The 13,736-nt window shown below is 47.1% G+C and overlaps 1 protein-coding gene across 2 annotated transcripts in view; it reads right to left on the reverse strand.

Moving 5' to 3' along the window:
* The window catches only part of LOC8029488 (homeobox protein Meis1), a 356,592-nt gene that overhangs the window by 276,879 nt on the left and 65,977 nt on the right, over nt 1–13,736 (reverse strand). Inside the window, exons 3-5 of one of the 2 annotated variants that reach the window (XM_042287647.1) lie at nt 12,477–12,618; nt 6,083–6,133; nt 3,642–3,692 (exon numbers count right to left, since the gene is read on the reverse strand). In XM_042287647.1, the coding sequence (XP_042143581.1) occupies nt 3,642–3,692; nt 6,083–6,133; nt 12,477–12,618 (244 nt within the window). Of the gene's footprint in view, nt 1–3,641; nt 3,693–6,082; nt 6,134–6,263; nt 6,315–12,476; nt 12,619–13,736 lie in introns of both variants that reach the window. The other variant, XM_042287649.1, reaches the window with a different exon arrangement.

A 13,736-nucleotide genomic window follows, 5' to 3' on the forward strand; every position in this document is an offset into this window, starting at 1 on the left:
TTCGTAATCGTTAGATTGCTTTTATTGGAAAGTAATGGCGAGAGTAATTTGATTTCTTTTGGAACTTCTAAAGTTACTCGTAACTATCAATATGTTTCCTTCTCCTTCCTAAGGACGCCCGTGGTGTCTAGAAGTTTCCTACTGAGGAACGAAGTACAAAGATTCCATACTAATTATCACCCGTAAATCGTACAAAAAAAAAAAAAAAGAGTCCGGCTTTTTACGGAGCAGTACTAATTTCTCCCCCTTATGTAGAGAATTAAACTATAGGTAGGTGCATTTCAATCAGATATATGTTATCTTATCAAGACTTTTCAAACGCCAAAACCGTCGCTTCTCCCTCCTACAACCATATCTTGTAAGAACTACTTCGCTTTGCGTATGAACAGTAAGCAAAACGTCATTCTTTTTTTTTTTTTTATCGTGAGGAGAAAACGGGTATAGTCTCCGAGAGGAGGATGGTCCATCGAAATTGGTGGAATGAGAATACGAGTAACTTGTAATTCAGTGGTTGTAATTGAATAATGGACGGTACGAAAGGTACGTTGCCAAACCGGCAGAAAAATCTGTTTCAAAATACCGAGGTATGCGAAGAGGTGACTGAATTAACCTTCCTCTCAAATAATGAAGTAATCTAACCGAATACGTCTTAGTCAAGAGTAATTGTAATTAATTCTTTTTTTTTTCTTTTTTTAACGTGTACACCACTAATCTGGACACTGATCTCCAACGCGCTATCTTTTCTTTTAATGAGACAGCTACGCTTTTCTTTTAATGAGACAGCATTTAAAGGCCAGCAATCCCTGATATCGTGTGGCGTCCGTTCAAAAGCGCCTCGATTGCTAAACGTGGCGATAAAATACCTGAATTGATTTTCCACGCTAAATCTAGCGAGAAAGATGAAGTGATATGGCGGTTATAGACCAGTGTCTGCTCTGTTCCCTGGGCGCCGCCATGTTTGCTTGTGCTGAAAGTGGGGAACTGCGATTTTCGCAAGACTCCGTTTTTTTTTTTTGTAATCTTTGCACGTATTGTATTGCAAGGACGTCAGAAATGCATAGTCAGGAAGCTCCAAGAACAACAGCGATGCCGAGAGTGCCGTAAAAGCAAAAATCTCGTTTTATGCGCAGCCCTTCTTTTCACAAGAGCCTGCGTTTGAGGTTATTATTTCCTATGTTTATCACTGGGGGCTAGACGTTTCAGACACTGCTGTATACACACCAATAGAATTTATCCGCTAAAATCAGCGGGAAACATTGAATCGGGGTAGAGGTGTACGAGAATTCAATTTCCCCGCTACATTCGGTGGAAATACAAACTGGTATATAGACCAACACGCGGCCTTGACGTCACGCAACTGCGGTGGCGCTGTTGACGGCACGGCGCATGCGCAGACGTCTCACTTCACGCAAATTCGGTTTGTGCGCACGCGCAGTGCCCGCACCTGGTGTGGGCAAACTCGGGCTTGCTTCTAAACAGCGTGTCGGTCTATAGAGTATTTGAGTATAGCTTTATATAAGTATACAACATAAAGCCAGGGTCACACTGCTCACACGTCATACAAAAGACAGTGTGCAAACACGAATCACCGCAATGTCCGTGGTTCGAATGCAGCGTGCCAAGTTTTCTCCTCCTACTCATCGCCATGCGGCATTCGAAACTACGATCTCGTTGCGCCTCGCGTTCGAATCTGTAACCAGACTGTCTTTTGTGCGATGTATAATCAGTGTGAACCTGGCTCTATAGGTTTACAAGTATACGTCGATCGGTAACGAGGCACGGGCCAGGGAGACGCTACTCCCCTTATGGGAGTTCGCGCGCTCGACAGGAGTGCACCGCCGAATGTAAACTTTTCCTCCCCATGTTCCCCTTTTCCCAATGAGGCCATGGCGCGACCCTGTTGAAGATAAAGTTAATCACCATCATCATTATCATCCTCGTGGAAGGATCAGCGCAAAAGCGCTGCCGCGCCGAGTCAGAGCAGGAGCGCCGAGTGAGATGGAAAAATATCGCAAAGGCTATGGCTGCATTTTATCTCTTTGGTGGAAGCGAGAAAAGGCACACTTTCATTTTTTTTTCGTGAAATCGTTTTACATGAGAACATACCACGTACATAGACGACGTAACAAGAAACTTGTAAACAAGTGCAAGCTGCTCACAATGTGGTTTCGCTTCTTGGCAACAACAGCTGCCTTACTAACCTAGCCTAAGCTAACCTAACCCGAAGCACCACGTAGGCGCATGAATTCAACGCTCGTCGAATAAATCTTCGACGCGCGTTGCCACTTGTAACAAAAATCCACGTAATTTAGAGGGGAAAAAAACCATCATGGGCGTGCAAAGCAGACAGGACGAGAACAGGGAAGCTAACGCCAAACTTCTGCTGTCACTTTTTTTCTTTGTTTTTTAGTTTGTTCAAAAACACGGCGTTAGGAGGATAAAAAAAAAATACCGCCACCGCCACGACCAGAACAAGAGACACCTCTGGACGAAGTACAAAGGCCGAAGCAACGTTGCAAGTCTGACACACTGACAGCCTAATAGGGGGGACGGAACAGCCCTGTCACACGACGCGTCACTTGTTTGTTACCTGTCCTTTTTTGTTTCGTTTGTTTTGTTCAGAGTATAGGTTCTGACGTGTACAAATGCGCGTGTACGTACGCGGGCATATACGTGTGTGCGTCTCCAGCGCGCAGCCGCGTCGCTCACGCGGCATTCACGAGTTCCTCGCCTTGGGCGCAATCCTCCCCGACGCTCACAATGCCGGCCGTAATTCGAAATGAGCGGGATGACGCAGCAGGATCACGGTTATTAAGTTTGACACGCCGTGCTACTTCCAGCTATACGGTTGGACAGCGGGCTGCCATCGGTTAGCTTATACCGACTCGCAAAGAGTGAACGCGAAAGGGCCAACACCTTCTACATAACAAGGCCATGATGCTGGAATTTCTACGTCACACTCCGGCGGCCTGTGTGGGGCGCAGATTCGACACGGGTGCTGCATAAGCGTTTACTCGGTTCGTACTCGTGTTCAGTCGCTGAGGAGACAATTGTTGTATCAGAGGTCGGCTGGGAGTGGTAAGCCGAACGTTGAAAGACAAAGGGGCTTGTCGCGACCTTTCATCACGTTCTTTAAGTTAAATAGATCCCGCAAGATTGTATTTTTTTTTTAGGACGCTTAGAGTGTCTGATTTAAATTATTACCGTCAATGAACAAACTCGAAAACCTCTTTAGTGCTTCTTTAAAGCAAGAATGCGGAAGAAGAACCATGCACTTCTTAACCCCAGAGAGTAGAGATAAAACATACAAGAATACCGCAACATCCCGAAAGATCGCCCACCCCATATTTTTCTTTCTTCCATATTTTCGCCGTCGACGGGCCTTATTTGGGAGTTTATGATAAATATTTTAGTGTTCTCCTGTACAACCCTATTGCCTGGGCTGCCTGAATGTGGCTGTCTTGCCATTTTTTTTAATATCACTGCCAATTTCATGGTGAGCCAGACGTCACGTGCTGTCCCACCCCCCAGAAATAACCAGTTTGCTTATCGGAATCAAAGAGAACGATCATCTCCCAGAAAAATGCCACTTGGCTATAAACTCCCAGTCGATTACGAAAAACGTTGAAGCTAGAACTCACTTTTTCGAGCTCCAGAAGATGAAACCTGAGGACTTGGATTGCTTGCACCATCTGAGGGGAAGAGCAACCGGTGAGGAAGTGTCTCTCGGAAATAGCAAAGACCAGGCATGCACACTCCGCAGCGTCATCGGGCTTCTACTTCGGTCCAGTTACGTCTCATTTTTGGGCAAACGGCAACGAAACGAAGAGTATACGAAACTTGACCGTTCGAAATCTCTCCTGAGATCATGCGCACGAGTTTAACTCGAGTTCGCTCACTTCTTCATGTGCCTCATCTTTAGGTCTAATGAATTTACATCGCTCGCTTGCCCGAGTGAACGGGGGAATGTGACTGTGATCACTTTATGGGGCCCGACGAACTACCGCAAAATAAATTCGCGCTGAGATTCTAAGCCCCGGATTACTCGGGTTCAGACTCCTAACGCTGATCGCATTTATGACTAGATTTCTCCTCTCGGTCGCAACAAACAACTTTCCTATGCCTTGCGTGGACGTAGGTGCGCGAGGACCTTCAGAATGCAGAGCACTGAAACCCGTAACGCGAATTTCACCTTTTAACTGTTTCTCTCATTTCAACACTAAAGATATCTTCGCTCAGTCGAAGAACTTGTTTTCATCATTTGCTAGTGATATTAGCCAGTCCAGCGCTACTGCGACATCTACGAGACTTACTTTTAGGCTGTTTTTTTTCCGAGTGCCTTCGAATATTTTGTGCCCTTAAACATTGTCATGCATACAATTTCAGCTACTCGTCCGTTGCAAGTTGCCTTTTGTACCTTACTATGATACGACAGCTGGTCTAAACACCAGAGGGCATCAACATGTTACCTATAGTAACTTAGCGAACTAAAAGCATAAAGTGAACGCTAAAGCTGCAGCGGCACCGCTCATACGTCATAGAAAACGGAAGACGCAGAGTTCTCCGCAGACATGACGACAAAATTCTCTGCGGATAAATCTCGTGAGAATTATCCGCGGAGAAATCTCAGGCATATATTCGAAGCGTGTTTGCCTCATGTATATGTAGGCTTCGTACATGCCTGCGGAAAGACTTTTGGTATGACCAATGTCGCAGCACCGCCGTACAGAGAAGAAACAGACCTCAGACATTGCAGACTTTTAGGGAACCGTTTTTGCATACTTGATACGGTACGGTAGGCCCTCCGGTACGCACTGCGCATGCGCGAGTCTTCTGCGGTTCCGCATGCGCAGTTCGTACCGGAGGACCAATTGTGCCCTATCGGATGTGCAAAAACGGTTCCCTAAAACTCTCCAGTGTTTCCAGACTGCCTTCTGTATGATTGTACTGGCAGTGCAACCGCGACCTAGCGGTGTACACGTATTGGCACGTCTCACATAACGCTTGTCACAAGTATATATCCACCGATGCCGGAAACACAAACCCAACTTTAACGATGTGCACCAGAAAACTATCAGAGCAAAGGCGTTATGAGCATTATTTCTAAGAAAGCTGCCAATGCCAATACTGTCACGAACATTGTCCCGCTCCTAAACTGCTCCCCCCCCACCCCCGTGGGTTTTTGACGGAAATGGAGCTCATGGCTTTAAACGGACGAGAGAAGCGGTATCTATTCGGCTGTCGCGTGGTCACATAGGTCGGCTGAGGGCGATGACCTGGACTCGCCAGCAATTGGTTAGCATTGGGGCTTGGACGTGAATGCTCGAGTCTGGGTTCCAGCCCCGCCAATTGGTAGCGGAAACCTGTTTGCGAGGAGTGCGTCAGAGCCGTCGTAGTGCGTTGATGATTCCTAGAGAGTTTTTAGGACAGAAAATGCCTTATAAAATCGGTGTTATCAATCACCATTCCCTGCGAAACACTAAAGCGCCGGATATTCCGACTCACTCAAGCACTGTCACTGATGGATCGGGCTGCGCGTGCTCCTATTGGTTAGGGGTGACACGTCACCATTGTTTTCTTCGGCTCATGACGCACCACCATCGACATACGCGTACACTGCGTGCCATTGGTCCGGACTGCCAAACCGGCGACACGCCGCCGTTTGCTCGAGCGCTACTCCTATTGGTCCACGGTGACCGTCGCGGCGACGTGCCGCAGGTGACGCGACGCATTTGCGGCGACGCGCTCCACCATTTTTGTTTCAAGCGTGCTCCGTCATGCAGCACTCTTGACGGTACTTGCAAAAACCAATCTAGTTTCATCCAGCGTCTTATGAAAAACGTGACCAGCGGCCGGCATGGACTTCTGGTTAAACAGTCATCGTGGGCATCATGTCACTAAGTTGCTGGGGTGTGTTTCCGGCATCGCGCGGCACATTTTAATGACAGCAGCACAGGAAGGAGCAGCACTCGGAACAACACAAGAAACACTGACCCCAGAAAACGAAAAGCAAAAAGGGAATTGAAAAGGAATGGGAGGATTTCGGGGAATCTCTCTGGATAAGCGTGTTAATGATACTTACTAGACTGTCTAACTCAGGGTTGGGAAGGTAATAGGGTTTTTCTTGCCTAATCTGAAAAAGGTAAACAAAAAAAGAGGGGGCCGAAAGGGAGAAACGTGGGGGAGAGGGGGGAGGGGGAGAGAGGAAAGAGGAGGAGGAGGCCCGTCGTAAACGTTTTGCACAAAAACGATGGTATACTTACAAGAGAGTCTAACTCCTCATTGGAAGTGTATTGAGGATATTCAGTCATTATCTGAAATTAAGAGAGAAAGAGAAAAAAATTCAAAGCAGAGGTGAAGAAGCGACGCAGAAAAGAAGAAAAAGAGAGAGAAGAAGAAAAAAAAAAAAAGGCGAGCAGAGAGAAATAGCGAGAAGGCAAACGAAGGAAGGTACGCTCTTGGCATATTGAACAGCACGCTCGAGTTCTCGCACACAGACAAAAGAAAGAAGAGGTGCTCGTCCAGTCCTCTTGAAGGACTAGACAAACACCCCCTAGGTGACCGCAGCACAGGGCTTCCTTCGTCACCTACAAGAAATTAAACCCGAGTGTAGCGTCGGCGTTTGGCCCATATGTCCTCGCTTGTTGAGAATGAACATTATCCGAACGCCGACGTGGCACTCGTCTCTAGCCTGTAATTCCGCGCCGGTGTCCGGTTGGTGACGGGGTGCCCCCAAGGGATGTGATGTCACGGTTGGAAAGCATTTTAAAAGTAAACTTACTGACCTGTCGTCTCGTGTGTTATGCGTGATTTGAAGTTAATTTTTTTTTCAATGGTGACTTTAATTTTAGGTGTTATCCAAATATTGATTGCTTGTTCGACGAGTTTTCTGTATTTACGTTGAATCTTTTTTTTTCAAGAAGAGTACGGCGCGTACGCCGGCCCCTCCCTGTGCAGTGGTGAAAGCTCAAACTAAGTTCGGCGTCCGGAATGGGAGTTGCGCTACCTCTCCTCACACGTACTCAAGGAGTGGTGGCAGATTACAAGGCAGACATTCGAGTCGTCGTAACGTACGAGAAGTGAGTTCGATCTGACAGAAGCGACGTTTCGTGACGAGAGGCTCAGTGCGTGGGCACGGCACGTCCTTCCATGCTTTGAGCGCTCGGAAAGAGCAGACGAGAGAGCGAAACAGGAGGGAGACAGAAACCAAGGCTCGACCACACTCGGCACTCTTCGACACGCACAAACTTCAAACAGCACACGACAAAGAGGCAATGATACGCTCATTTCCCGGTCAAGCGGGTACCACCGAACCGAGTATACACTCTAAAAAAAGTCTGTGCGTCTACTTTCACGCACAACACTCAGTGAACCAATCAGGGCAACATGTGGAGGCAGCTCAGCGAATGACAATGCCGAAACATCTGTTTAGACCAAAAAACGAAGACTGAGTTGTGACATCAAGCAATGCAAGCGCGACGTTTTGCATTGCTAAATGTCAGAACTCAATCTGCGTTTTGTGGTCTAAACAGATGTTTCGGGCATCGTCATTCGCTGAGCTGCCTCCGTAAGTTGCGCTGATTGGCTCTCCGGGTGTTTTGCGTGAAAATAGACGCACAGACTTTTTTTAGAGTGCATGGCATAACGGCCATCCCTCAACAAAAGGCTCTCCATACACCTCTATACACCGGATTAAGTCCGAGAGCTGCCAATTAATTGAGCCAATCAAAGAATCCAATCGGGCAGCCCCAAAAGTGCATCGTCACGGCACCCGTCGCCTTTGTGCGTTCGCCATCGCCGACTAAACCAATCACTCGCAGTCAATGCGGCGTGATTGGTTACGAAAATGCATAGGGGAAGCAAATCGGCCTAGAAGGCCGAAGGGCGGAATCATACTTTTGGTTTTTAGTTTGTAGGCTAGCTGGCGCTAGCTACCGCCCGGTATAAAGGATTTCAGCCGTTAGCATCAATCCATCCATTAAGCAGCCGCAATGCTGCGATGCGCTTTTTTCTCTATTTTTTTTTTCCTGTAGATGATTAATTTAGCTAGTAATAGTAAACCCGCTAAAAAAAATCGAGCGACGTGAAGATGCATTTGTGGCGCCGCTAGAGGTAAACGTAATTAATTATAAAAGAATTTTTTTCTTCTTTTTTAAGAAGTTTGTGGGTGTTTGACGTTCAGCACGATATGTGTATTATACTCCTCGTAATAATCGTAAATGGTAGCAAGCCTTCAAGAAACTGTGCTGGCAAAAGTCCCTTTCTTCTTTTTTTTTCTCTCTTTTTTTCAACCAAAAAGCTGAGAAAATGCTTACAACCCCTGCAAGAAGAGCGTGCTGGGCTCAAAGGCTAAATCAAGGGTACGGTTTCATCGAGCGAGAGTGACCAGCTCGATTATGTCTTAAGTATTGCTACTATTTCGACTATAATGAACGTCAATGGCTACACACAGACATCAGACGTGGCTGTCGAATACATACGGTTTCACGACAATTTTTGGAGATCCCAAAAATAGGGTCTTCGGAATTTTTTTTTTATTATTTTAACTTTTAAAAAGACTGTCACGTGATTTTAATCATGCATATTTAAGCACTTGGTGAAATTTGACCCCTAAAATGACATTGTTGAAAAAAACATACATATCTAGGCTAAAATTGGTTTAAAAAAGAGAGAGAGAGAAAAAAAAGAGGCAAGCACTAAGCATCAGCTCCGAATCAGGCAGTTCGGTCCACCTCAATAGTAAACACCTTTTTTTTTTTTTTTTTCTGCTTTATATGAACATTCTGTAAACTTAGAAAAGTGAGCATACGTAAAACATTCTGCGTCTTTCCGACGACATTTGCCAACACCCCGGCCCTTCGCAACGATACTTCACTGCTGCATTTTCTACTTCACCTAGCGGATGCATTGCTGTCGGAAATGAGAAGGCCTTACAGTCGGGTCTATGACGTCACCCAGCGGAGGCCAACTCGCATCCAATGAGCGCCCAGCGTTGGCCTCCTATAAATGACGTCACGGATCCGACCAATATGGCCTTCTGATCAAGGAGGACTTGCACCGTCAGGCACACACTAGTGGTACACTCGGCGAAACACGGCGGGCGTCCGTGCCACTGCCCCCGATCCTTTTATTTGACAAATACGTCGGGAGGACATATCTGTAACTGGGCGCGCACACTGCATGCACGCCCGCATGCACGGGTACGTGCTGGTTAAAAGGGGCGTTTATTTAGCCCAGTGGGGCACAGCGGGACTCCAACAGCCCTCCGCTCCCCGGACCGGCTCGTCCAAACCACCCTCCGATTGACCCCTGCCGGGTCCCAGCGGCGGGGGGTTCCCGAGCACCGCGGATTCAACGCTATCAGACCTCTGCGGACGTGTCAACTTGCTGTCCGACCCTCGATCGAAACAAGCCATGTACGGAGAGCAACTGAGGGGAGAGGAGGACACGAGAACTCGAGGGAACGTCAGAGTGGATAAGTTCCGACGACAGAGCGGGCAGTTCTGGTTCCACTTTAGCAAAGCGTTCACTTTCCTAAAGCGGAAAAGTCAATTGGAAGGACATGTGGGGGGGGGGGGGGGGGGGGGGGGGGTGCAAATGTTGTCTAAGGCTTTATGTTGTTGTTGTTTCTTTCGTGCCGATAAGCGTTGATAAAGTATCATCTAAGGTCATTTAAACAATTCGACCTTGCAAGGTGTGCATCTAAAAAGGTTACAAGTTTTCTTCGGCAGGTGGGTCACCTTGTTTTTTCCGCAAGATGAACGGTTTGCGATGATCAAAAGTTTTCTTGTTCTGGCATATTTCTGTTTTATGAAAACACGCGAGCTTTTCAAAGAATGACTTGTGATTTTGTTTTGTTTTTTCCCAACGGCCATTGCGTCGGGGGGGGGGGGGGGGGGGGGAATCAAGTGATCGCTACGTTATGCTGTTGAATTTCACAGCACAAATGCCTGCAACCAAAATTATTACCGACGCTTTTCTCGTTGCAGTGCTCCAGAAACTAGAATCCAGAAAAACTAAAAAAACTAAAACCGCGACTGCAAAAAAGCCATATGAAAAATATTTTTGCATTTGCATGACACCCTATGATGCAAGGTTATAGGACGTCCATAATTGTGCACAAACTACGTACTTAGTGGAAAGCTTACTCGAACCTTGAGTTCTACGCAATTTTAAACTAGCCAAGACAATGGTGGCAGCCAGAAATATTATTCTGCAGGTAAATGTTGAAAGAGTGACTTTACTCCGTGACTAAATGTCGCACAAGGGGCACCTCCACGTCCGTCCCGACGCTCAGACAGGTAACTGTATACCAACGCGCATTTGTCACGTCGAATGGACTCCAAAAGCAACCTTTTCCGAGCCCACATGACTGGCATTTGTCGCCGCGCTAAGCGAGTCCTAAGGAACTCAGCCAACGTTTCTCTTGGGGAACGCCGGCTGCCATTATGAGGCTTTACTGGAGGCTTAGTCACTGGCAGGAGAAAAACGACAGTGCGTCTCTTTGGTACAAGCGAAATACTTCCCCGACGTTCTCGTTCTGTCAGCTCTTGTGGATTGCGTGCTTTGACTTGACATTCTCTCCCTTCAGGGTAGGCTACATAATGTTAAATCCAATATCACAGAAGACGCGGGCCTTTAAAGACACTCATTACTTTCTTTTTTATATATATACACCAACTCTACCCTCCGACTTCACGCCGATGCGGTGGTGCTGCTGTCGGCACTGCGCATGCGCAGCTCACGATAATCTGGTCTGGTCTCTGTGCACTCGCAGTGGCCACACCTCGTGTGGGCAAACACAGACTCGTCTGTAAACATTGGTGTATGTGATTTGTTTAATTACTTATTTATTAACCCTCAAGGTCACGAGACATTAAAAGTGGATTGGTAAAAACCAACGCAAAAAACATAATAATAATAAAATAAAACTTTACGACTATATGGCGGGTTGTCGTGGACGGAGACGGGAAGGAACTTGCAAGATGGGTAGAAGTAGGGAGCGGGAGTTTGTGACCGGCCACGCAATGTCTTCCCGGTACTGTCGAACTCGTGCAGCAGACGCAGACGAAATTCCAAGGTGCGGTGTACCCACACATCCCAGATAACGAAGTTGTAGTATATAGTGCTAGATTTCCTCCAGCACTACGACACAGTCGTCCCGACATATCTGTCAAATAAGGATCAGGGACATCGACACAAATGCCCACCGCGTTTCGCCGAGCGCCACGTGTGTCTGTGCCCGTGAGCGCCTCCAAGAGGGCTTTTTCTCTGGATGTTCTAACGAAAGAGCGTGACACAGAATGGACACTAGTGCTTCGTCAGCGTTCGTCTGGGCATCGTGTCGTCGCTGACTGAACACGAGTCCTTGCTGAACGCTGACGCGACTCTCGCGTCCGTTCGGTGTCTAACGTTGGCCTTCTTACGGCGACACCCAAAATTCAGTACTAAGGTTTTGTCATCCATACATCGTTTCACCGTAAGTCAGAGCGAAGTCGACGGTACATACAAGCCGATAGGGCCAATCTAAAAATGCCAAAATTATGAACACAAACAGCGCAAAGGACAAAGACTAAGGGTACAGAACGAGTGCTGACTCACTGTCCTCATCCTTTACTCTGTTCGTTTCCACTATATTTAACCAACCAGCCCACCAGTAAATTTTGTCCAGGAATCTGTCGCCTTATTGCGTGTCTGCCATCAAGAGTCAACCAACCTAGGGCAGTGGATGCATCGTGACCTTGCGTTTATTAGTATGCGTTCCTCCTTTGTACGTTTTCTAGCTTTTACTGCACTCTTACGAATGGTGAAACAAAGTATAGGAAGCGTTTGTTGAGCGTACCGTTACTGCACGAGAAAAGAGGGCTTTGGAGTGACCAAATACTTTACTACGGAATACGTCTTAAGCGCCGTTCACACTCTTGCGACCGAGAGAGACCAGACCGGTTTTTAAGCCTTTTGCGACTTCTTAAGCTGGTCCTAAGAGATTGCAAGAGGCTTAAAAACCGGTCTGGTTTCTCTCGGTCGTACTCGGTCGCAAGAGTGTGAACGGGCCCTTACTCCTCAAAAAATTCAACGGCCTTGAAGCCGACAGCCTTTGCGTAGTTAGTGCAGCTGGACGTGTTCAGTCTCGGGGTTTTCCCCTTTGAATTGGTAGGGGTGGCTGCCGCCGTCTAACGCCCGGTACAGGTTGAAACAGCGGAGACAGACGTCTCTGCAGTCTCGGCGAATCTGGTACCTCGGTGCGTCGGTGCGGCAGCCCTCTCCCTCGGCGCAGCGGGAAAGCGCGACAGCGTGGACAGCGCTATGTGCGCGCGTTCTCTCGTATACGCTGGCTGTTCACACCGCTAGGGGAGGATTTGGCACTGCATGCGCGCTTTCTAATACAAAGAAGCGGAGTAGAACGTAACCCCTAGTAAAGTGCTTGAGGCGCGGCAACGAAAGGCTCAAGAGAAAGAGAAAGAGGGAGTCTGAACCTGCTTAGCAAAGACAGCGATGTCCTCGTTGAAGGATTCGGATGAACAGACGTCGCCCCCCGCAATGCCCGGCTCCCTCGGTGTGCAGGTGGCCAGTTCGCACTTCTCGAAGATGAGAGCCAGCAGCGGGAACAGTGGGTGTCTGCACAAACACGCACAAGCATTCGTTATTGAGAACGCTTCAAGAGCACCGCGACGCTCGCGCGGACAATCGATATTCACGCAAAGGCGTCGTGCCCATCTCCAATGGCCCTAATCTGGACACTTGGCGGAAAAGTGGGCAAGAAAACCGGTGGCCGTGATATGCCGGCGCCTCACTTCTAGCAGCCGGCCAACCACAGCCACCGGATCCCTCGCCGATTTGTTTCGTCAAATGTCCAAATCAGGGCCCCAAGCAGGCCTAAATAGTAGACCCTCTTGCACAAAATCCTCAAAGACTGCGCGTGAAGCGCGATACGAAGTATGGAAATAGTGTTTCCCTTGGTAGAAAGCAATACAAATCAAGCATGCCACTATCCTACTTCTATATAAAAAAAATATTTGAAGCATAATTTTAGTATAACTAAGTGTTCTTCTATTCTACGTTTAGTTTACTTCGTATCTTAGCGGTTTGATCCACGCTTCGATTCTGTCTGGCAACTAACCTGTCCCTACTAAACGAGTATGTTTCATATTCTATTAGCCATGAAAAATATACTAGGGTATGAGCATATTTTGCGAAGTGTTTAATAAAAGTACGACATGAGTGCACTATTCCAGTAATGCTTTTGACCAGGGGACAGGTTTCACGAACATTGCAATTTCTACCAATTCACTATAATTTTTTTTTAACGAATGATTTCATTATGACCGCAAGGGTCAGTTGTCGAGTGCATTCAAAAACAACTCCATTCAATATTTATTTATTTAGTTTGGGATTACGATTATTTTTAGCTAAAGCAGTGTCCTTGAAATATAAGGTTTTTTGGGTGTTTTTTCTCTTCACGAGATTGTGCGTAGTCTTATAAATATCACGGCGAGGGAAGGCAAAAAGTGGAGAGGACATAGGGAAGGAAAAGGCGGGCAAAAGTAGAAAGCGTGAGATGTACGCCGGCCTTTGAGTTCGATAACAGAATTCGCGGGAAAACAAGCTATAGTAGTCCGCCCCTAATTCAGATTTCTTGAAAAGTGTTTCCCTTTAACTTTCTGGTGTCTAAATCTAGATATATAACACCATTACTTCCACGGGTGTTTCGCCAAGACGACTTTTTCCCGGAGACA

The sequence above is a fragment of the Ixodes scapularis genome, unplaced genomic scaffold, assembly GCF_016920785.2.
Source record: "Ixodes scapularis isolate PalLabHiFi unplaced genomic scaffold, ASM1692078v2 PGA_scaffold10__122_contigs__length_95168666, whole genome shotgun sequence".
Classification (NCBI taxonomy): domain Eukaryota; kingdom Metazoa; phylum Arthropoda; class Arachnida; order Ixodida; family Ixodidae; genus Ixodes; species Ixodes scapularis.